General features: G+C 42.8%; 3 protein-coding genes across 11 annotated transcripts; 1 reads left to right on the forward strand and 2 right to left on the reverse strand.

Moving 5' to 3' along the window:
• Window positions 1–555: 555 nt before the first annotated feature.
• Window positions 556–14,402, reverse strand: LOC132256195 (zinc finger protein ZFP2). Of its 8 annotated transcripts, none has more exons than XM_059752452.1 (9): window positions 13,217–14,402; window positions 6,464–6,588; window positions 6,302–6,363; window positions 5,433–5,633; window positions 5,131–5,249; window positions 4,604–5,055; window positions 3,883–4,541; window positions 2,801–3,162; window positions 556–2,212 (listed from the first exon to the last, which is right to left on the reverse strand). In XM_059752452.1, exons 1-9 carry the CDS (start codon window positions 13,325–13,327, stop codon window positions 1,985–1,987), a joined length of 2,319 nt encoding a protein of 772 aa, XP_059608435.1. In that variant the 5' UTR covers window positions 13,328–14,402; the 3' UTR covers window positions 556–1,984. The 8 variants fall into 8 exon arrangements, with proteins under 8 accessions (XP_059608435.1, XP_059608433.1, XP_059608434.1 ...); XM_059752450.1 differs by having other exon boundaries at window positions 6,464–6,603; XM_059752451.1 differs by having other exon boundaries at window positions 13,205–14,402.
• A 3,625-nt stretch (window positions 14,403–18,027) lies between these two features.
• Window positions 18,028–20,635, forward strand: LOC132256523 (mediator of RNA polymerase II transcription subunit 19). Of its 2 annotated transcripts, XM_059752988.1 has the most exons (3): window positions 18,028–18,428; window positions 18,492–18,857; window positions 19,710–20,635. In XM_059752988.1, exons 1-3 carry the CDS (start codon window positions 18,245–18,247, stop codon window positions 19,874–19,876), a joined length of 717 nt encoding a protein of 238 aa, XP_059608971.1. In that variant the 5' UTR covers window positions 18,028–18,244; the 3' UTR covers window positions 19,877–20,635. The 2 variants fall into 2 exon arrangements, with proteins under 2 accessions (XP_059608971.1, XP_059608970.1); XM_059752987.1 differs by having other exon boundaries at window positions 18,028–18,857.
• Window positions 20,352–24,240, reverse strand: LOC132256522 (polyadenylate-binding protein-interacting protein 1). The gene is made up of 6 exons (XM_059752986.1): window positions 23,945–24,240; window positions 23,003–23,547; window positions 21,909–22,310; window positions 21,303–21,462; window positions 21,009–21,165; window positions 20,352–20,927 (listed from the first exon to the last, which is right to left on the reverse strand). Exons 1-6 carry the CDS (start codon window positions 24,036–24,038, stop codon window positions 20,816–20,818), a joined length of 1,470 nt encoding a protein of 489 aa, XP_059608969.1. The 5' UTR covers window positions 24,039–24,240; the 3' UTR covers window positions 20,352–20,815.
• Window positions 24,241–24,302: the final 62 nt, after the last annotated feature.

Here is a 24,302-nt window from a genome sequence, read left to right on the forward strand (position 1 = left end):
TTCCTCAACATCAAGTGCCCATCTCGCTCTGTTGCCATTGGCAGCGCTGCAAGAGGGAAGGAAATAGGTAGTTGTCGTCGGATTCATCAGCAAATGCATTAAGTGTTGAGCACATTTTGAATGTGAGTCAACTCAAAAAAACTACTTTTATGTCAAAATAGTAGATCCGAAAGCTTATAAAAAGAATCCTTTTCAATCTTTCTCAAAAGAAATATTTGCCAGTGAAATTTTCAGTTCCAAAGTTTATGTATTTCCATTTGAATACTGTAATTAATTGTACGAATAATTAATTATTTGAATTAATTGTACAAACTATGCAAACAAAAGTATTGCGAATTCTTATTCTACAACTGATTGACTTATTTGTTTCAAAGTTGTTAATGCGCTTGCTGATGAACCCAACATTTTCCTCAGCCGCCTCTTTCACTCTAATTGCCTGTCTATTGGCGTTTCACTCGTTCTGACGTCTGCACGACGAAGTACCGTGGACTCTTTCGCACAAATAGATATTATAATACGAGGTTTGGATTTGCACAAACGAAAACAATTGCCAAATAAATTATTAAACATATTTATTTATTCAATATAGTATTTTTACATGAAAATAATACGAAAACTCTTTATCTCTTATTATCATTCCTGTGATATAGAATCATTATATCCCATCTGCTCATGACTAAAATTACCTCGGCGCATACAATTTCTCAATTAATTTCTTTTCACAATTCATCATCACTAAATTAAATGATTGTTTCTTTCTTCTTCATATATTCATCAAGAGTATAGTTTTAGTTTTTAAAAGGGTTAAATTGTGTGGTAATATTTTCACTTTTTCTCCATCGCAAATTATTGTTGATGGTGCTTACTAAACATAAAATTCTCTCACATTATTCCTATAATGTCTTAACACTTTTATGCTTATCGTGTTTTTATCTTTTCTTTCCCACTGAAAATCAATTAGGTCTCTAGTTATAAGTTCTATTTATGGTAATTCTATACATAAAATATCTCTACTTCATGCCCAAAATCAATCATGTACAATGATCCTTAATTTCACGCTGTGTTTTTTTTCTTTCTTTATATTTATAAGTGGTTTTTATAGCAGAAGAGCGTTATATTTACACCACAAGATATTTTTTTTTTCAGTTCAGTACCAGCTTAACAGTTTAACTCCTGTAATAACGTTATTTATCAGTAAAACACCCAAGTGAACTTCCTTCTTCCCCGCCCTTCAAAAAATCATCATTTATATCGACTGAATAAGCTTCACAATAATTAGGACAGATTATAATGCTTCACTTTCAACTTCAGCCAATAAAATATTGTACTGTCAATAGAAAAATAAATCAAAAGACTTGCTAAGAGTAATTATTGCAAAATATATAAGAAAAAAATATGGCAAACAATGTAGATTTTTTTTTTCAACAAATTCAGAGAAAAGCCTCCCCGTATTTCCAAGAATCGTACGCGTGTTTTCAACATTATAAAGTACTCTCTCTCTTTCTCTCTCGTATCTGGCTTTGCCACAATCATATCGTGATCCTGTGAAGCGCACACAACACTGTGAAAATATATGTTGCAGCTTTTATTCTTATAGCATTTTAGAAAACTATATGTATGTATATATGTAGCATAAATTCTGTCAAACTACTCATTATATACAAGATTCTAATCATCATTATCATCATCATCGTATAAAGGCCTTGAAACATACACACTTTGATCTCTCTCATCGCTCTCCAACGCGCTCTCTTCAGGTCAATATATATATTGCTAAATAAAAATACAACTGCGTCTCTTCTCTATATCGCCTAATCAAAGGGATTAAATGGAAAGATTAAACCAAAACTTAAATCCTACACTTCATATACTTCTCGCCTGTACACCATTGTCGTGTGTCTCCTGCTGATCACTTGATGATCATGACCTTGCGCATCTCCGTCGTGCCGTCCGGATGCTGAATGCGTAGCATCGCCTCCTGTCCTCACTCTATTGCCTGGCCCGGTTCGTGTGACATTATCTCGTACTTGATGATCTGCGGCGCGTTGCCCTGCAGCACTTGCACCTGCACGGGCTGCGAGTTGATCACCAGCTCCCTGGTCATGGCCTGCTGTGTCTGCGCCTGGCTCTGCTGTGCATTCTGCTGAGCCTGCTGCTGGGCAGATAATGTATTGTCTTGATTCTCTTGGCCATTCTGACTCTGACTCTGACTCTGCCCAATTTCCAATTTCATTTCATTTGTTCAAGGAGTGTTTGTTTGTTTGTGTGTTTGTCCCAAAGGTCCGAGAGTGCCCATCAGACAAGGCAAATTTACACCCAAAGGTCCGCAGATGTGAATTATTACCACAGATCCATACAGGGATGGGGGAGAGAGAAAAAACAATAAGGTAAATAAAAAATAAGAATGTGAATAGATTAAAAAAAAATCATTTTCTGTTTGATAAAAATCAGTGAATTGAAGGAGCATTTAAAAAACGATTTAGACCGCTTTGAACTCGAAATTACTAAAGTCGAAGAGTGAAAACTCAGCGCAAATTTGAAGAAAATTCCAAGATTTTACAATTTTGAAGATTAGAATTTGCAAATCGAACGGTTCTGAATTATCAGTTCATTATTGCGCCTCTTCGTCGTTTTACAGTTAAATGCTCCTCGCTGTTGTCCTAGCAAGGTGAAATCCTCTGGAATAATGACGCCCCATCACCCATGGCATGACTATGAAGCGACCTGCGTCGCAGTCTGACCCTCCCGCGAGGTCAAATGAAAGTGAAATGGAAATTGACGGTGGACGCAAGCTACTGACCTGCTGCGAGATGTTGGGCTTCGTCTCGAGGTGCTGGCGCTGGTGCAGCATGAGGTGGTTCTTCTGGAAGAAGGCCTTGCCGCACTCGCACACGTGCGTGCGCAGCGTGCAGCTGCCGTTCGTGTGGCGCCTGTTGTGCTGCAGGAGGCCGTGCTTGGCCGCGAAGCCCTTGCCGCAACTGCTGCAGAAGTGTGTCTTGGGCTTCTGCTGCGGCGCCACTGTCTGCACCACCGTGGGCTGCGGCTGTGGGGCGCTCTGCACCGCCATAGCCTGACTCACCACCTGACCGGCCGACGTGATGATCTGCACGGGCACCGGTGTGGGTGACACCACGGCCGGATTGGCGGCCACGACGGTGGTTCCTGCGGAGGGAAGAAGAACAGTAGGAATTACACAACTGAAAGCGCAAACCCCATTAAAATGCCACGGACATCGCCTGGAAAGCGGTCACGTCGCATGCAAAATTGATACTCTATCACTCTGTCCATTTATTCAATATTTCATTCGAGAGTCGATTTGCATGAAAGCGAAGCGGATGCGAAGAATGCAGTGTTTGACATTCTGATAAAGTCTCTTCTCTTTCTCTCTCTTTCTCTCTTCCACAGAAGCGATTTCTCAACTGGGATTCATTAAATTACAATTTTCCAAGTACGCGGATCCCATTTCGCGCCCTCCGCGCAAGTTCAGCAAAATATTTTCAAAGGATAAGCATTTCAGCCGCATTTTCTAAACAAGAACACTTGAGCAAAATCTCTCGGAATGCTTTGTGTTTTGATATCATGAATTGATGTCTGATCACAATTCACTGGCAAAGTGTTCGGACATAAATTTGCTTGCTTTCACAACCTAAACCATAAGCGAATTATCTTCATATGCACAATATATTGTGCTATTCTGTAGAATTTCCAATAAATGTTCCATAAGACAAATTATTTTCCCCCTGAATGGTTCACAGAATCCAAATATGATAAAAGAGCAAAAATTTGAACACTAGTAAGAATAATTTTACATCAATCGAATGCATTTTGCGACTCCAGAATGCCTCGAAAGCAACTCAGAAGCAGGGAACCTCGTCAACTCACCCGGATTGATGTTGGTGTTGAGGAAATGTCCGGGAATGGCGGCCGTGAGGGCGCAAAGATCAGTCATGAGGCTCTTGTCGCCGGTGTGCAGTCGCAGATGAAGGGCGAGAGCCTCGCGGCTGTTGAAGGCACTGCCGCACTCGCGGCACGCGAACTGCGGACGCGACGCCTCCGCCGCGGGGGCGGATATCGTGGTCACCAGGCCGTTGTTGGCATTCGTCACCACCGTCACCGTCTGCTGCTGTGCCGACTGTGCCTGGTGGTGCTGGGCAGCCTGATGCGACTGTTGATGCTGCGACGTGTGCACCTGCACGTGCTGAGCATGCTGGTTGTTCGCCACGATAGTGTTCGTCGCCACGATGGTGTTTGCCGTCGCCGTGGACGCACTGGACTGACCGCCGTGCACTTGGCGGTTGTGCTGATTCAGCTCTGGCTTCGTACGGAATCCCTCACCGCAGATCGTGCACGGATACGGCTGATCACCGGTGTGCAACCGTGTGTGGGCGACCAGCGTGCGCTTCTGCAGGAACTCCTTGCCGCAGATAGGACAGGAGTGGGGCACTCGTCCGTGAATGCGACCGTGATTGACCAGTTGGAATTTGCGCGGAAACGTCGCTCCACAATCCTGACACACGAATGGATTCAGCGATCCGTGGAATCTGCAGAAGAATCACCACCATTAAAAATAAAGTTCCTAATTGGGGTGCGCGATCAAACTCACCGTGAGTGCATCACGAGGTGCTCCTTCTGGGCGAAGCTCTCGCCACAGTCGTCGCACACGTACGGCCGCTCTCCGGCGTGGAACTTGCTGTGCGTGACGAGATGGCGCTTGAGCGGGAAAGAGCGACCACACTCCTGGCACACAAACGGACGCTCTCTGCTGTGCACGCGTGAGTGCGTCAGCAAGTGGTGCTTCAGTGTGAAGCTCTTCTTGCACTCGTTGCACTGGTACGGCCGATCCGTGGAGTGCAGCAGAAGATGCGTGTTGAGACAGTGCTTGTGGGCGAAGCTCTTGCCACAGTGCACACACACGTGAGGCCGTTCACCCGTGTGCACGCGTGCATGGGTCGTGAGATGGTGCTTCAGGAGGAAGGACTTGCCGCACTCGTCGCAAGAATAGGGGCGCTCCTTCTTCGGCACTGTCTCTTCATGGCTGCTCGGCTGCTCGATGAACTGCAACAAGTGAGAAAGGAAATCTCGTTACAATTCAGTCTTTTGCTGAATGCTTAGTGTTAAAATATTTTTCACCTCCAATTTCGGCGAAATGCTCATCACGGGCTCCAATTTGCAATGTGTCGATGAGGCCGTTTGCGAGTCATCATTCTCCTCAAGTCCCTGAATCACTTTCTGCACCTGAACGGCAATGCCTGCAAAAAGATACAGAGAAATCCTTAATGCATACATACGCTTTTCATTTTGGATGGAAAATATCTGCACGTCATGTGCACGTTAGAGAGGAAATGTTAATGCGAGAGACACACGCGGGTTTTGCGACACAAAAGCCAAGACGGAGGGAGAACAGAAATAAAATAAAATCAAGTGTAACAGACCAGACCAACCTGCATGATGCCCATCTGTGGTGGTTGCGATTGTGGCATGCTGAGTTTGGGCAGCACTCATGGCCCTTTTGGCCAAAATCTCATTGCACTCCTCCGCTGTGAGCTGCAGCGGACCAATTGGACTCATGAAGTGCATCTTTCCGCCCGCCGTTGTCAAAACTGTTTGAGCCTTCGTGTCTATAATGCCATTGGCTGCGGCGAAAGGAGAGAAATTAGTTGGCAAACAAGTGCAGAACATCAAGATATTGCGAATATTCAGAATATTATCTGTGCCACAAGAGCTTGTCTAAAGAACAGGACGCAATTAATTACTTATAAACTCATAAAAATTACCCTGAAATGCTATTAAAGAACGGAGAATTATTTACCCTCCAAACAATTGGACATTAGATTCATTACGGGAAACTTCAGAAGCCCCGCCCTCTTAAACGCCACGCCCATTTGTAATTATATCACGTTCAGCTTTCATGGATGTGATTTCACTAGATAATAAGCTTCTGGTTTAGCTTTTCTATCTACAGATAAGGAGTTTAATGAAAAAAAAAAACCCACAATTGCAGCTATTTTCCAATCGTTCAAATACTTATCCGCCATTCTAACAATGCCAAAGAAGTAGATTTAACAGAAAATGTATAAAAGATAAAAATCCTCCAAAACTACTGTTTTATAAAGTGAATAAATATTGTCACTATGAAGCAAGTTATTACTCAATTTTTTTTTTGATTATAATGGAATCTAAAAGCGCTCTGACAAATCTATCAAGATAGGTAAAGCTTTGAAAGCCTCCCCGAGAGACTGTCGGCAAATGAGATTTCACTGGAGATTGTGCATTGTTGCAAGATAATAAAAGCGTCACATACTCAGCACATCATGCTTCTTGTGGTGTGTCACCGTTGTGGCTCCGCTGCCTGTCGTGATTACTCTGAAATTGGACAATGAATGACGGATTTAGCAATCCCATCAGCGCATTCACACTCTCTTCCTCTCTCTGTCTATCTGTGTGTCTAATGCAAAATGCCCACCTTTGAGCTGTTGTCTGCGGAAAGGGTTCATTCATAACAATCATCCTCCTCACGACGCCCTTGTTTGTGTGTGCTATCGCACCCTTTGCGTCCTTCTGCACAGTGATCCCGCCAGAGTCGGTCAACTGCAAGTATGGCATCTGTGAAATGTGCGCAAGAAGATCGCGCATGATAAAAGAGAAGAAGCAGTGTGTACAGTGAGAAGCTTTCAATTGTCACATGATTACACTCACTCATTCCATGTCTAAACATCCATTCACACCATAATCTAATCGCGTTTTTATTGTCTGCACTTCCTATATCTATTTTACCTCCTCAGAGGAAAGAGATTAAACTTGTTTACACAGCAGATCTCTCAGAAGAGATTATTATATTTCATTTCACAGTATTTACCTATTATCCTTGTACTTAATTATTCTCACAATTCTCATCGTGAATTTTTTATTTTGCTGTTTTGTATGCAAGGCAGCTGATTTCTCGTGAATTTCACGTAAAATTGTGGAATAAACAGTCAAAGCAAAAACATATTGCAGTAAATTTCCAAAAGAGCCTGCAATTTAATTCGAAGCAATATCATTTTGAGTCCTTTTAGACATATTCTAGTATCATTCCAATCCTTTTAAGAGTGATAAGTATAAATTTTTGATCTTTCCTGGAACCGAGACTATCTCAGTGCTGGTCTGAAAATCACTTTTCGAGAAAAAAGAAACGTGTAATTAAATCAGGACATCACACAATTCCCACGGCCTACATTTCTCAGCGCCATCAGAAGCTCACAGCTTCAATGAGTGGGTGGTTAGGGCGAATCGCCACACACACTCGAGAGACTCGCGAGAGGCTCGCTCTTCCTATACACGTCTAATACGAAAATTGTGCTTCTGCCACACACAGAGACGCAGCAAAAGGGGCGGATGGTGGTGGTTATATATATTTTGGACACACTTTTGCATTCATTCAATTCGTCACCACCACACCACAACTCCACACACTATCGCACGACGCCACCCGCGCCGAAAACCACCCCAAATGCCATCGCCACACACTGAAACGCACCGTCAGACGCGTCTTGCTCGCACATGGAGGCCGAGAAGCACACACTGCCTAAGCGCTTGGATTTTATCTCTGCGCCTTTTTGGCCTCCTCGCAAATGCTCAGGACTGTTTATGGTTTTCAGAGTTTTTGGCTTCGACACAGGAATGATCATAAACTAATGGCAGGTCAGAAACTAGCAAATATACTTCTTCTTCTGAGACACTTACTCCACATCCTTGATCTTTCTAGGGTTGACAAGTTAAACGTTAAAAATACTCTATAAAAATCCAATGAAGGACATTATTTAAATATATATTTCTCTGCAATTTTCCACACAATTCTCTGTGATTTCATCAAGCTATGATTAAATACTCAAGCACTAACAATTTAATGCGCTTCCATAAGATTTTTTTTTTGCATTTCAAAGCACTTTTTCCGCATTCAATATTCCGCATCACGTACAAGCTCAGGATTATAAGATTACATTCATTTCATGAATGCAGAAAATGACATGAAGAGTGGACAATCGATTAGTAAATTAATCTGGCTGACACCCAAACCAAGAAGAGAGAAGAGTGTGCTTTTGAATAGCACAAGCGCAATAAACTGGTAATTCATTCAATAAAGTTCCACTCTCTTCTAATACAATTTATAGAAGACCCATATATAAAACGAATTATTAAAGTTTGTGCCAAAGCTATTACAACGTCAGAATACATTGTGAATATGTTCTCTTTTGACAAAGTGAATGTAATGTAGAGATTTTGCCTTATGCTCATGAACATTTCTCTCTATAGTATTTTAATCATGAAGCAAAACTATTGAGCAATATTATTTCAAAAATTATTTTACTATTATTCTTCAACACATTGCCAAATGACTAATCCATTTCACGCTCAATTCTTCACATATATCCACCGATCGAAGTGGCTAAAATGTTTCGCTTTCAATGTCAAAACTCAACAACAAAGTGCCTCCAATTGCATTTGTATATATATGATATTGTTGTTTTTATTTTTCTACACCCATTCCCAGTGGCATTTGTATCTGCGAATATATGTATTTAACCACTGACTCCTCTCTCTCTCTCTCTCGCTTGGATAGCACGTGTCCTGTTTAGTGTATTCTGCGCGATTCCCATGTCACACCTCCCCCCACCCCCCGATTAATCGCACTGCTCTGTGTGTGAAATTCCCTCTACATTCCTAAGTATGCCGCCATGTTACATGTGTGGTGGATGGAACATGATGTACCATCAAATACATTATGTGTACACACGTAAACCATCCCAAAAGTAACTAACCACTCTCAATATGAATCCACAATTTTATTTTCCCACATGCGGAAAATTCTACTCCAGCATAAAAGTGTACACAATCTCTAGTCACACACTTTTCCTCTTGTCCATCATGCACTTCTTGGCCCATCAGCAAATATTCTTTTAGTGTGCCCTTCCACTCTCAAAGTTTAACGCATAAGAGAAGGTCAAAAATGAGTGTATTTTGAACAGATATTACTCTCTATTTTGTATTTGGCGTATATTTCCCTCCTCTTCCATTCGGTTTTCTTCAGATATCTCTTTCTCGCGCTACTTTTCACATTATGAATATATACCTACATATTTATTATAAATCCCAACGCAACGTGTTATATTCACACAATTAAATCAATGACACGTGGTCGGCGTGTTTCTGCGTAGAGAGGAAAAGGCAGCATAAGAGCCTAAAGAATGTATAGGTTTTGTCAAGCCATTGGGTTTCTCCTCGATTTTCTCCACTCTTATGCCACTTGGGAATATACCAAATAATGCCTCTTCACACCAACTTAACCCAATACGCATTACTTATGTGTGCCGCTCTCTTATGATTCCCCGCGCATATGATATGGATGTTGAGGAGGTGTATGGCAAAATCATTCTCTTCTGCTGGTATTCACACAATCATTTTTTTTCCTTCCCTTCTACAACACAACTTGCATTATTTCCCAAAGACTTGCCTACAAATCCCAATTCACTCTATTGGAAAACAGAGTTCCCCAAAACTATCAAAAAGAGCCTTCTCTCCACCACACTAAAAAGTGCTGCTGCCTACTGTTAAACACATTAAACTCCCTCTCTCTCTCGCTCGCCAATTTTTATTGCGCGCTTCTCAAACACGATTAATACTCTCTGAGTGCTCTTGTATGGGCACATACATATGTTGCATTAATAAAATTTAATGCATTCAATGAAATTCAATTATTCAGTACATTTCCACCATGCTTTCGTGCGCCTAATGCGCTTATTGCCCCTTACACCTTACATTTCCAACCAACACAGCGGGGCTTTCAGCATTCCCTTCTTCTCTGACCATGTTTTTCGCAATTCTTGTAACTTCAGCGCATTGTATTGGAGCACATTAAACAAATATTTGCGGTAAAATTCCATCTCTAATAAAATTTGTTATTAATTAAACTGGCCATATGAATATATGTGTTTTGTATAGGAAATTCCTTCTTGTTCAGTATATTTCTCTAACTGCTTTGTGGTGTGATCGCCATTTTGTTGGTGTGTTTGTGTATTCATTTCTTGTTTCCAAGTGCCCAACGCGCCATCTCACTTTTTCGCATGCCACAGGACAGAGAGAGAGAGAGAGAGAGAGAGAGAGATAGAATTGAATTTCAGACAAATTTTGGTTGCTTTAGTAATTCGAACTCCATTTTGCAATACTTTGGGAATTAATTTACCTTTTAAGCACTGTTTTCAGTTGGAAATATTTAAAATGACTGGAAATTGTTTGATTTTAAGTAAAAAAATTAAACTAAAGCATAAATTCATGTTTGACAAGAAAGTTAGATTTCTACCAGAAATGTGTGTGAAAGGTCACTTAACACATTTCACAGACAAAAATTTTGTTGGAAATTGAGCGCTACATTTGCCTAAAATCCTAGTAAACACAGTTTTGACTCACTCATTGTAATTACAAAATCTTGATAGTCAATTGCACATGTAAAAGCTAAGAGAAAACACGATTTTTCGCCGCAACCCAAGTGAATGATACTCACATATGTATCTACACAGCTCCACTCTGACTCTCTACATTATTACTGAGACTATTTTCAGCGTCGTTTCCCTTCGGCATCGTGTGTTCGGGCACAATTAAACTGTATGCGATGAAATTGAGAGAGGAAGCGACGAGAGAGGCTCTGCTCAACTGCTTCGTGTTGCCAACTAATAAAGGCACCGAATGCCATCCGAAATGTGTTCGTGAGCAGAGTCACTTCTCTCTCTCTCTCTGTCTCTCTCATGTTATTCTCATTAGTGGCACACACACACACAGAGTCAGCGCTACGTAGTAACTCAACTCGTGCAATTGGCTTTGTTATTTGTTCACTGCAATGTTGCCATATTGCAGGTATATTTTCGAGGTAGACGACTGTATTGAATTGCCATCGCTGCCATCGTTGCATACAGGATTTTCTGTAAAATTGCTTGTCAAATGATATACATTCGCTTCTACATATTCATCATGAGCAAGAGTGTATTGACAATTTTTGGGGCATGGAAAAATTCCCTCGCACATATATTGTCTATATGTGGATTTTATTTTTAACACACACTCTATTAGCGACTGCACTGTTGCCAGATTTATAATTTAGGCGTCTCTCTGTGTGTGGCGTCATCAATTTGGGTGTGGAGCCACCATTTTGTTATATGAGACAGACAATTTCCCATAAAAAAAATTATCATTTGCCACTGTCGCACTTTTTTCCCCCGATTAGGCGTAACCCATGGAAAAACAATTGAACACATTTATCCAAATACCCCAGACGGGATGTATTTATGTACATGTAGATACAATGGTTAGGTAACACAGAGGAAGGAATATTGGTTGGATGTGACAGAGAAGCATATTGCCTAGAAATTCTCAAACACCATTTCACCCCTCTCCTTTCCATGCTGTTGTGTTGGGAGTAATCTTTTCTCTGAGACCTCTTTTTGACTTTTCCTTATGTACCGCAGAGAATAATATATATATCGCAGCGCTTGTAACCATTGTTATCACACCGAGAGTCCCTTGTTTGTATGCTTGACCTATCTTGGTGGTTGCTAGCAATTTCTATGTGTCGTCATCCTGCCTCTTTCGGTGTGTTATTTTAAATAAAAGCCACCTCGCGCTCACTTCATACCACACGCATATTTGACACGCTCTCTCCTCCATCCAGTCTACTTATCAACTGTACCATCTCCTCCGCGATGCTTCCTAAATTCCGATCCCCGCATGTCCTTCGATTCCCTTGATAGTCGCATCCTTCCTGAAATTTCACCATCTTTTCCTGCAGTCTTCATCCCAATTTAAAGTCTTCTTGGCATCCAACATGCGGTGTGTTGACTCTTGCCATCATCGCAGGGTCTCTTTGGCAGTTTTGGCGCGCGTAATACACCAAATGCCACATTCTCTTGTTGCATATGGAGTGTGTTAGGAAAAATACATAGAGGCGTCGGTGTGTATTTTATATCAATTCGCCTCTCTCTCTTTTGCGTTCTCCTATCTCTGTGTTATATTTTCACCCACTAAACCAGCATCTCAATATCACACGACGTCGACGGCGACGCACACAGTCACCGCATTATGTTCCACGGGGGCTCAAAAGGGAAGGTTTGACGGAGGCGCGTCACTCCAATATGCCACTACAGTGCGTGTTGCTCTGCTTCCGCTTCTTGTTGCACATCTCCCATCATCATTGACAAATGGCCACGGAAGTCTGACCCTTATCGCGATGCCACCGCATCTTGTTTCGCAGGTAATACATGCTCTCCATGCATAAATATGATATGCCTTCAATGAGCCGTCCACATTTTTTCCGGCACATGGAAACTAATATATATATATATTATATGTTGTCAATGAGAAGTTGGTAAGATTTGTGTGCGTCTTTCTCTCATCTATATGTAAGTTCTCTCTCTATACTTTTTTCCACGCTCATATATTGCCATTTTCCCAACTTATAAGCATGTTTGGAATTAGCTTATAAACCAACATAACTCTTCAAAGAATACATAGATATTTTTACACAATATTGTGCACAGAGAGCCAATGAGTACTTTATTTGCAGTGTGTACTTTCAAATCTATACTAACATTATTCTTACCAGAGTGTTAACGAGAGTCACAATTTAATTGTGGAGCACCGCGCGCGAGGTGAGATTGACCGGAGGAGGGGAGAAGCGAAATACACATCGAAAATTGCAAATAAAAGTAAAAATTATGTAAACAAATTGAAAAGAGAGACGCTTCCATGCTTTGGTGTTAAGATATATTATGAGTATTCGCTCTGCATTTTACCGCCACTTCAGCAGAGCAACCTGTGTTGGCTCTTTTTCACAGATGTAAACATCAGGCAGCAATTGAGGTTAGATTACCCAGGATTCGAAGTTAACAACACTATTTAAAAACATTAAGGAATTCCGGCCTAAGCGCTAAACGGCTTATTCTTTCAAACAGACGTTTATGGGGTGTAAAATGTATAAATCTTTTGAGATACTCCAAACCTTGGATCGCATTTAAAATTATGCCCAAAAAACAATCACACATTCCAATCACACAAAATGTCAATGAATGTATATTTCTTAAATTCAAGGAACCCAGCGACATTAATCATCAACAGTAATGTTGATGCATAAATCGAATACTTAGCCTAGTAAAGGAAAGGAAAAAAAGTCGATTCTTACCGTTTCACTCACCGTATAGTTGATATTTGGTGAGATTTCAACAACTGATTCGGTCCTTGTGTTATCGGCGAAGCCCCAAGTGTATCCAAAAGTGGCCGGCGGATTGCTCTGAGCGGCACACATTATAAAAACCTCTTCTTTAGATCCTCGCTGCACTTCCGTTTAAACTCCTTCACGTTTCACCGCTCGCCCGGATTTTGTGGGAAAAGCGCGATGGATTTTTTTTTCCCTACACGAATCAGTGATAAACACTAAAATTCTCGCGTCTTGTCGTCACACAGTCGCTCTCACTCACTCGCACGTCTTCCTTAGGCGACTGAGGGTGATGAAGAAGTCAATGACGCGCTCATTAGATTGTCATTGATTAATTTGAAAATGCCGCGCGTTTGCAAGCTACTGGGGATATGTCAGGAAAATGTCGCTGTCTGGCTGAAAGGAGTTATCCTGCTGGCAGAGTGTCCGTGCGCTAGAATCAGCACAATTTCTCAGTTTTCACCGGGAAAGTATTGCGTCGCATTTGAAGCGGGTTTTGCAGCCAATTATGTGTGATATCACGCTTAATATATCTGCTTGTGGTGTGCTTCCCATAAAGCACTCTTTCGCACTTGATATCTTGTGCCGAAAATGTATGTTTTTCCCCCGTCAAACTCCAATTTTACACCACCAAATCACTCTCACTGTCGTAAAATTGCCTTACACGTCTGTGCATTAGCATGTGGAGGGTAAATTGGAAGGGTCTCAATGGGTTAAGTGAGGGTGGAAAGGAGTCCAAAAGTGATGGAAAAAAGATCACGTTTGATTTCCAGTTGGGAAAATTCACTGTGCACAATATGCTGAGGAATTTCCCTGGTTGGCGATGAGAGAGTGTCTCTTCCGAGACGCCAGAGAGTGTGTAATTTATTTACAAGTGAATTACACAAGTTTTAGTTTTTTCCATATCTCAAACCCAATATCACTTCACTCCTCAAAGCCTAGGCACATTAAATAAAATTGTAAAAGTAATATTGAAGCGCGCCTTTTCAAACACCAACCAACTAATTGAAACACGAATTGCTCTGGTAGTGAGAAAATTTCCACGGTATAAAAATTTCACACAATCACTCCGATGTGGTCAGCCATCTTTTCACAAAAATTTGCTGTATGCGTTCTGTATTGGAGGCGAACGTGTAGCTTGGTGTTGTCTGAACGATTGCCGATGTGGGAATGATGTCTGGGGCGTATGAGAATGTGTGTGCATGCTCTCTCTCTGCTCGCGCAAGAGAGGGAGAGACGGCTCACGCACACACGCACGCCACGAAGTTCTCCTCTCAGCCGACCAACACTCAGGCGCTGCGCCATTGCCGAGACCGCGCAAGAGCGAGATGGAACGCGTCAGAGCGAAGGAGGAAGCGAGAGAGAGCGACTGACGATGTGTTGGCTTGGCGGACAATTTTCGGTGAAGGGAAATATTGCGCTTCAAAAATATCCCACTTGCTAACGGTTGCTGTGAAATTAACACAATTGATTATTATCTTTTTTACCCCTTAAACCTGTTTTTTCTTTATTCTATTTTGTGGAAAACCGAGAAAACCCGATAAAACCGAAGACAAAAGACTGCTGAAAATTTTTCTGAAAAAGAACGAGTTTTTAATAAATCTATATTCAAAAATTAATATTCTACTGACTTAAATTTTTTCGAAATACTGACCAAAGTTTTTATTGGGTAAAATTTAATACAATTGACGTGATTTTGAAAATAAATTAAAATAATTTTGGTAAAATTGAAATATGGAAAACGTGTGGGCAACAATTAATTTCTAGTTTTATTCAATATGAAAGTGTAAATTTTGTACTATTCACTGAAATAATGTATCAATTGTAATTAAAATTTACAAATATTGTTCTTGAGAAGAATTCGCTTCAAAACTGAATCCCGTGATTTTATTAATGATCTAACAGCTAAAATAGGTAGAAAATTCATTAAAATTTTATTCTCTCATGAAATCAACCAAGAATAGAAGATTGGAGAATAGGCCTCGTGATAGGGTTAAGATTTAAACTCTAGAGCTTCGACATGAGTTTAGCAGAGATATCAACCATTATTATTGAAGACTCATTGCAGATTTCTAATAATGATTGGGGGCTTTCTCGAGGCGCACACATCATGGATGGAAGCAACCTTAGCGTGCGGTGTCTTTCCCATTCTCCCGCGGGAAGTGAGGAAGACCCCGCCGGCCTTGTCTTCCTGCTGGCAGCCTCTGGGGCCAGTGAATCGCCTGCAAAGCAGAGTCGCCATGCAGCTGTATTGGAGTGGTTTCGCGGGCGAGCAAAAGTGACACTTTGCCACGATTGTGTCACACTAGTCACCATCTTGTTCACAGTACTAACAGGCGAGCAGAAGAGTGGGATCGGCGAAGAGGAGCCGTGGGGTGGAGTGTATGGCGATGTGCTGCGAGGTCAGAAATTGCGCGCTGTGTCAAAATCACATCCCAGAAAGTCAAGCAATCCGCTCAACGTGGAAAAGCACCAGGGCGACAGAAGATTGGGCGCAACTGAGGGCATCAGAGCGCAAAATCTCGTGCAATTTTTATGTTCACTTAGCACAGAAAAACCTACCGCAAGCAACTAACAATTGAGATTGGCGGGCTCCAAAGCCGGGATTAAAATTTAGAGGAGATCCGCACACACGTGTGTGTGGAAATCTTCAGTGTCCCAGCGCGCGAGTCTTGCGGAGAACTGAGAATTCCAATGTGATTTCGTGAGAGGGAATTTCGCTCAGCATTCTCTTAGGAGTACATAAGAGAATGCGAAGCTGCGGCGGCGGATTCTTCGTCTTCTGAAACTCTACCCAACTGCCAACTGCAGATTGTGATACTCCAAAATGTAAGTAAAATTGCTTTTACACCAAAGTGGTTACCACAATACCACGTCGTCGGGTCATTTTGTGTGGTAAATTACTCACAAGTCTGCATGGAGATCATAAGCAAAAGCTGGTTTTTTGCAGTAATTTCAACACCACAAATCCTCCCGACTGAACGTGTACGTCCGAATACCCCTCAATTGGTTTCGTATTGTAAGGATAGAAGGGGAAATAAAATGTCTGGAGCAAAATATTAAGGCTCTGACTTCTTATCTCATGATTGCAAATGTAAATGCAGAAATTTTATATCACGGCTCTTCTGTTAATCACCAACTTTTGCGGTACGCATAAACATTGAAATTGCATGACGTTCGCTCGTTCAGCAGGGCTTTCATTTGGGGATTTTTCGCGGGAAAAATGTATTGGCGACATTTCCGACGGTACGAAATACCCGAAATCCACTTTAGCAGGCGTTCTGGCGAAGTTCGGGGGAAAATGTAGTGTAAACAAAAAAAAACATCAATTGTGGGACAATTTTACTCAATTTCCCACCAAGGCAGCATAATTGTGAGGGTCCAAATCGCCATTGGCGCACCGTTTCTACGCGGGTTTTTCGGCTGGTTGACGGTGAAAGTAGCTTGAATTTCTCGACGCCGGGTGGATTTGGCAGCAAATGAAGAACTGAAAAGTTGAAGACGAAACGACTCACAGGCAACGTTAATTTATTTCTCTTAATTTCCCATTGCAGAGTCCGTCAAATTCGTGCAGTCAACGGTTCCTAACCTCACTTATGGGCGGAGCTTCGTATTGTCATTTCTCACTGTATTTGGCACAGTGAAAATCTTCTCCGGATTGAATGTGGAAATTTTGTGAAAATTTCACATTTGTGGAAAAATCCACGTGGAAAAAAGCCCGACGTGGCGATTTTACAATGAGGAAAATCGTCACGAGTGTGTGCGATATTTCGCGGTCTAAATATTCCACAAACTAAGGGAGAAAGATTGCCCGCGATTTGATGCAATTTTATAGGACAGCAACTTTTTCATCGATACCCAACCAGGAACGCAGCGACTGGCAAATTGAGTGTCGCTTGTGCGGCTGGGCTAGGGTGTCCCGTGAGCGCTGTTCTGGTTGCCTAGTAACATCAGCAACAGTTGGAGGAGCAGTCTTTTCTCACGATTTTCATGTCCAACAGTTGCAAACGATTGACATTCCTGCAAAACTCGCATCTGAAAAGTCCCACGGCGGGATTCGGGCGCGCATTGCTGTGGGATCCACATTGGATGCGATTTTTATGCTTTCCTCCGTTCGTGTGCTGCCAAATAGCATGGAGCATCGCCAAAGTGTGGCGCAATTGCAGTTAGAGTTGGGTTTCACACCGTAAAGAGTAGAACGAAGAGAGAAAGCAATTCATTGTTTCACACCTTTTTTTTCTTGTCTTATGGCTTGAAAAATGTTGAAAATTAACACATCTGAACATGATTTGTGCCAGGAGACCTATAATTATGCTTATAATAATAACAGCTCCCAGTGGGAGTCATTCTGAGTCAAATGTGTTATGTGTGAAGTGTGTTATCTCAAGATCCTTATAAGTCTTTGGTATTCCAGAAGATACAAATTAGCGTTTCGGATTCAGAATTTAACAGTCATCGAAATATCTAGAATATCGTTGGAATATGAATAAAACACGTAAAGTTATGCATTTTTTTTTAAACTCAAATTAAGAGTCAAAATTGTAGTCGAACGTGAATTTTCCACATTTTCTGTGTATAGAAATTATGCTCAAAGACTTTTCAGTCTGTGTAATTTTCTCTTGTTCTCTTGAATTTATTCCATTTATTCTTGTTTAGAGTTTTACAGCATGGGAATACCGTTGTCAGAAAACGGCATGTGAAATGCACAATTCGCAGGGGAAAACACTTGAAAAAACTGAGGTTCTTTCATCTGTGGACCCTCGAAGTGTTAGCAGTGTGCTAACGGTCATTTTGAAATGGGTGAAATTTCAGTTGGCAAACAGTTGAATGTGGTGAATGTTTGTGTGACTTTTCCCCATTCTTTTTTCCTCCATTTTCTGGCAATTTTGGGACTTTCGGGGGCGCCTTTTTGGTTCATTCCTGCGCGGGGGCATCTCCTGCGCGATCTGGCGCGTGATTTTGATGTTGTATCGTAGCGAGAACGGGTGAAACGAAACGAAAAGTGTGATGTTTAACTATGGCAATATGATGACCGATTTCCGGAAGGTGGAATCCTCCTACTCGCCAAAATCTTCCCCGCGTGGCGGTAGATCGCAGGACTCCTCCGGCACCCTGAAGACAACCATCTCGCTGGGGAAGAATCCCTCCATTGTGCACAGCGGTCCCTTCTATCTCATGAAGGAGCCTCCGAGTGAGTGCGCGCGCCTTCCGGACGCGTTTGCAGCCTCTCACGTCAATTTCTTCCTCTTTCCAGGCGAGTGCGGCGTCACGGGGGCGACAAATCTCATGTCATACAACAACTTGGAGCACTCCTACAGCAAGTACAGCGGCAAGAAGGTGAAGGAGCAGCTGTCTTCCTTTCTGCCCAACCTCCCGGGCGTGATCGACGGTCCCGGACAGTCGGACAACAGTTCGCTGCGCAGTGTGATCGACAAACCGCCCATCGTGGGCAAGGAGCTGCTCTCGCTCACCAGTGTTCAGCTCGCGGGTTTCAGACTGCATCCGGGACCACTTCCTGAGCACTACAGATACTTGAACACAGCACCCGCCAAGAAGCACAAGAACAAACACAAGAAGCACAAGCACAAAGACGGCTTGACGCCCCAGGAGTCCGTCATAGGTGAGCGTCTGGCATTTAAACCTTGTTTTGAATTGTTTTCCATTGCAAAAAAAACACTGGGAAGCCGTTCGAGAATCCTCAAGGAAGATTGCTGATTTTCCTAAGAATACACCATACATCATGTCTCTCGCGACATGCTTCTCGTGTCGTCAGAAGAGAGCCTTTCTAATCGCCACCATTTCAGCTGAACAGCTTGAAGCTCTCGGAATCAATACACACAAAATCTGTCACAGAATTGCAGTGCGTTGCCCATCGCGTTAGTTAATGAAGCCAACATATCTCATTAGAATACCATCCATAATGCTCTATCGATTTCACGGATTTGTAGACTTTCACTCCTTAGAACCATTCTGACATTCAGCCTGATAGAAATTAGAACAAGATCAGGCTTCCAATAGGTGGAAAATATTTCATTTTGCTTGCCTGACCTTTTTGATTTATTCTTCGGATTGGTCACTCTTTAGCGATAATCCAACATTTTTCTGGATTGAAAAATTACGAGGTTTACTTCTCAGTACATAATTACTCCTTAATTGTCTTCTTGGAGTCCAACAAGATATTTTATTTGACTCTTTTCTGGATGGACGCAATCGTCTCTAACATCCAATGGTCTGATAAAGCGCTGTACACTTATAAGCTAAGCCGAGAAGACTTCAAAAGAGTTCTGTGCACTTGAAGAGAGATTCTAAGCGAGAATCCTCGCAAAACGACTGCTTTTATACCTCTTCAGTTGCGTTTGAAGGTGTAACAAATTGATTAGAACGTCATAAAGTGACTGATTTTGCTTTGTGAGATTAATTTCCATAGCGGGAAGTTAAAAATTGGTGTTATTGGCAATCTTCTCCGTTCCAGATGCTGCTGGTCTTGATACTCACGAGAAGAAGCACAAGAAGCAGAAGCGGCATGAGGACGACAAGGAGCGGAAGAAGCGCAAAAAGGAGAAGAAGCGCAAGAAACAGCGGCACAGTCCAGAGGAGCATCCGGGAGGCGCGGTTCTGCCGCAGACGCAGATCTTCTGAGGCAGAATCTCAGCCTAATCCAGCCACAAAACTGGCGTGTTAATTTATAAATGTGAAGAGACGCGGATATATATTTAATGCAATTTCATTAGGTTAAGGATGAGGGATAGCAAATGAAGTAAAAACACATATAAAATCTCTTTGTATTCCAAGGACAGCGATGAATAGGATTCTGTTAGACTTTTTTTTTCCTTCTTAAATTAATACGATGAAAAGAAAACCCTTTGTTTGTTTTTTTTTGGAGAAATGATTTTTCAGCACTTTTATTTCTTTCACTTCTTATGAAATTGGTTATAATTCATTTTTTTCTGCAGTTTTATCTATTTATAAAAAAAACCAAATTTTATTAACTCGAAAGCCTTTTAGCAGAAGTAGATGAGAACAAAACAATTGTAAAACAAAGAAATCAGAAGCAACATAAGAAATCAACTCAGAAATTTACAAATTCGTGTGCCTTTAAGACCAAATTCATGTGTTTCTTCTTTTATTCCATTAATATTTATTGCTGAAAGTAATGATAATAATCTGTGCTCCATTTTCTCTACCATGAATAATAGTTTTCCCCGAAAATGTTATACAACACAAAGGCTCTGTATTGAGATGGATGGTACTTCCAAGAGAAGATTGTCTTATAAAAAAAAACATAGTATTGCAAAATGTGTGGAAATAAGTAGTTTTTAGAGATAAAAAAAAAGAACGAAGCTTTCTCAACTTGGTTATCTACAAAATTTGTCTCAAAATAATTACCAAAAAAAATATTTATTCTGTTTTTCACTTTCTCTCTGGGCCTGTTCAAAAACACTCTGCAACACACTATAAACGGCAAAATTGTCCAACTTTGCGTCCGGTTTCTGCTTAATTGTTACTGAAAAACCACCTCGCCGACATAGAGAAGCATGCAATTTTTTTTCTTGATTCTTGTTTTGCTGGCTCGCGCGCCTATTTTATATGTGATGGTGTCTTCTTCTGCGTCTGGACAAACTCACGGAACGCCAATTGAATTTCCAGGTCCATTTCAGGCTCTGCGTCGGCCAATTCATCGCCATCATTGCTGCAGAAGAAACAGAAAAAGGAAAGGTTTTCTTTGTTTTTCAGAGACAATTTCCCTTTGTTGACATGTGCGGAAACTCACTCGAGGTACTCCTCAAAGTTGTTGTTGTTGGGATACGCTGAGGCCTGAGCGGAGAGGAAGGAACTCTCCTCCTCCGTGAGAACCTGACCATCGGGTCCGTAAAAGACGGGTGAATCGTTGCAGTCGTAGTGATTGACCTCCTGAATAGGCGCCACAGCTGAAAGGAAGCCACAAACTCACTGTCAATCAAATGCATTTGCAAGATTTCCAAACAGAAGAACAGATATTATTATATACTCTCTGTGCACCCTTGTTTGGACAGCTGAAGAGAGAGAGAGAGAGAGAGAGACTCACCAATTGGCGCTGAACGCCCCCATCGGTTCGCCTTGAGATCCAGCACGGAACGAATGAGTCGCCCCGTCGAGACGTCCACAGACGTTTCCAGCTGAGCCAGTGAGCTCAGGATCCCAACCAGGAGAGCGCCGCAGTCGATCTCGAGCTCGTACCCGCAGAGCTGCAAGGCAAAGAGAGTCAGAAACAGTCTGTAAATCGACCCAAAGCGCCAAATTAAGAAGATTGACTAAGATGTTTAAACGCTTAATGGAGCCTTTTTGTTTCTAAACATTATTTTTATGCCGAAGACGAAATTGATTTAAATTACACCCGGAAATTACTATTAACCAAAAGAATTGAAAAAAAAACCATTTAAATTTACACTGAATTTTGACTATTTTTTAAGAATCTGTAAAATCTTGAAATTACTCCGAATTGAGACTCATTTCTATTCTTACTTTCACCGGGGAAAAAAAAAGATAAAACCAAGTCGAAACGAACTCGACTTAGGTCAAGACTTGATTTGAGACTCGAAATGGCTGCAATCGCCTTTCAGTACGGTTTTTTTCTCAGGTGGAAATGACTGAAAATGTTAGAATGATGGATATTGTGAGTGATGTGACGAACCTTGAGCGACTGACAGACGCACTTGACGTTCTCCGGGCCCTGCTTGTTGAGCAGGAGCGCCATAGAGCTCACGATGCACTCGCCGATCTCGCCGATGCGCGCCCCGTCGTTCTGCATCTGGATGTAGAGCTCAGCGAGGAAGAGCGTCGTGCCGCGCACAACGTGCTGCTCATTGAGCATGAAGCGCTCCATCTCCATCTTGTGGTGGTTCATCTTCAGGCACAGCATCGTGCGGAACACGTTGCTCTGCTGCAGACTTAGGCTGTCGAGCAGCTGGCACAGGCGCGCTCCCATGTAGCGGAAGTTGGACTCATTGATGCTGTGGTCGAAGATCAGCTCCACAGCGTTGCTCATCACGAAGCGGCTGCCCATCAAGTCAGCGAACATCTCCTTGATCTCCACCTGCAAAGCAGACAATTGTTCGACAATTGACGAGTGCTCATCAGCTTCACACTTCTGTTCACTCTGACCCTCAGGCATTTGTGACCTCTAATATCTTTTGAGGCACTCCAATCAGTCTTTATCACTTAGCGTTTTTTTTTCAACAGTGTCGCTGCGCGGGCGATTAACTGTTTCTTAACCCTTCTCCAAAGCTGAGGGAGCTCAGTGTGTTTCGTGAAGAAAACGAGAAAATTAATCTATAAATTCATAGATAATTTATTGCTCTGCAACGCTCTTATTAATTTAATCAGAGGACGTCATCAGTCTTGTTCATCTTGTTAAAATTCTCGAACTAAATTTGTCGCAAGGCTTATACTTCACTTTTCTATTCCGTTAAGTGTTAAATTGTCGCCAAAGAGCGCTCTGCATCACGATGAAAACTTTAGAAAGATGCGAGGCTTCCAATTTCTCAATTTCTTAGGGGGGGCAATAATGAAGGGAGACAAAATTGAAATATACTTTATAATTTGTGTTACATCTAAAAGTCCTTTTGAAATCCTAATCCCACTATTGTCTCTGATTGCTAGAAGCTTTGAGGGACGCAAAAATCGATCAAAAGCAGTGTCGTGGACTGTCTGTGAGTTGTCAAGTCCAATTGCATCTATAAGAGTGAATTGAACACGCTCACGTGCCAATTGGAGTTCAACACTCACCTGCACCTCCTCGTACATGCCGGGCTGGTCGGTGAGCTGCTTGATGATGTGCGAGAGCATGTCGAGCGCGGCCGTCTCCTCGTGCGACGGATGCTCAGCCGCCCCGCCGCCGCCGCCCTCGAAGTTGTTCTGCGCCTCGTGCTGCACGGCGCGCGGCACGTGCATCACGTGGCGCGTGGAGTTGATGCGATCCTGCACCGTGGCGCGCTGCATCTGCTGCGCCAACTGCATCTCCGTGTACATGCCCAGCGAGTGGTTCATGTGCTGGTGGCGCATGAAGGCCAGCTGCTGATGCTGCTGCTGGTGCTGCTGCATGTGCATGTAGGGGTGGTTCATGGGCGCGGGGAACTGCCGCCCCGCCGACGGCATCTGCGGCGGCGGATGGTGGTAGTTCTGGCCGTGGTGGTACATGGGCCCCATGTGCGGCGGATGGTGTCCGGGCGCCTGGTGATGGTGGCCGACGTCGTTTGTCATCTTGTTTTTTGGAATGAACTCCTTCGCCTCCGCCGACAGCGCTACACTACGTCCTGGCTGGTGGTGAACACCTGCAAATACGAGCACTGCCGTTACCCAAGAGCACTCCCGGACGCTTTCTCTCTGATGGCTCTCTTCCTGGCCCAACAAGAGAGTCGAAAAAAAAACACCACACTCGTCTGCTGGCAGTTCCGTTAGTCGCGCGACTCAGGTGAGATCGCGATGTGCGAGCGAGAGAAAAAGGTGTCACCACCACATCCACACAAGTTGCAATCCACTTTCTTTTTGCAGGCAAAATCACGTCTTTCTCTTCGCAATGTTGTTTTTCCTCTCTCGCTCGCCAGCTCGCAAAGCGGCCAAGTGAGGTTAGGTTGTGCTGTCAAGCTGCGGGGTGAGGAAAACACACACTCCGCCCGGCTTTTTCCGGCAAAACACCACAGAAAGTGCGTGCAGGGCTTGCATCCTTACCTCTCATGTTATCCGGATGGGAATTAGACTGCCTCAGGGGGTCATAATGCCCATCAAATGACTTTGAAGATCGTCCGGGTCCCGATTGATTCATACCACACGTCTGGCCACTTTAGCCGCTCCCCGAGACGTTCTATCACAGTTCACACGTGCCAAAGACCTTCTGCCGGTGCTCCTTCTGTCCACCACGTCACTCTTTTACGGGTTTTGGGGCTTCTTGGGGGGGCTTTTTGCGCAATTCTCCCAGCCACTGCCACGAGAAATGGCCTCTGGTCGACTTTGGGACAGCGGCGCCACTTCATCGACCAGTCGATGACTTTTCAAAGCCGCGTTGCCGTTGGCAACCATATATATATGC

This window comes from Phlebotomus argentipes, unplaced genomic scaffold (genome assembly GCF_947086385.1).
Source record: "Phlebotomus argentipes unplaced genomic scaffold, Phlebotomus argentipes genome assembly contig_5, whole genome shotgun sequence".
Classification (NCBI taxonomy): Eukaryota; Metazoa; Arthropoda; class Insecta; order Diptera; family Psychodidae; genus Phlebotomus; species Phlebotomus argentipes.

Excerpts from the sequence above, each read along its gene's own strand:
- LOC132256522 (XM_059752986.1), bottom strand. The coding sequence starts at position 24,038 with ATGAATCAATCGGGACCCGGACGATCTTCAAAGTCATTTGATGGGCAT. Across the intron at positions 23,548-23,944 it reads CCATCCGGATAACATGAGAG|GTGTTCACCACCAGCCAGGA; the intron begins GTAAGGATGCAA and ends TCGTATTTGCAG. Across the intron at positions 21,463-21,908 it reads GCGTCTGTCAGTCGCTCAAG|CTCTGCGGGTACGAGCTCGA; the intron begins GTTCGTCACATC and ends TTTGCCTTGCAG.
- LOC132256195 (XM_059752448.1), bottom strand. The coding sequence starts at position 13,327 with ATGTGTGCCGCTCAGAGCAATCCGCCGGCCACTTTTGGATACACTTGG. Across the intron at positions 6,604-13,204 it reads ACTATACGGTGAGTGAAACG|ATGCCATACTTGCAGTTGAC; the intron begins GTAAGAATCGAC and ends CACATTTCACAG. Across the intron at positions 2,213-2,800 it reads AGCCCAACATCTCGCAGCAG|AGTCAGAGTCAGAGTCAGAA; the intron begins GTCAGTAGCTTG and ends GAAATTGGGCAG.
- LOC132256523 (XM_059752987.1), top strand. The coding sequence starts at position 18,245 with ATGTTTAACTATGGCAATATGATGACCGATTTCCGGAAGGTGGAATCC. Across the intron at positions 18,858-19,709 it reads GCCCCAGGAGTCCGTCATAG|ATGCTGCTGGTCTTGATACT; the intron begins GTGAGCGTCTGG and ends TCTCCGTTCCAG.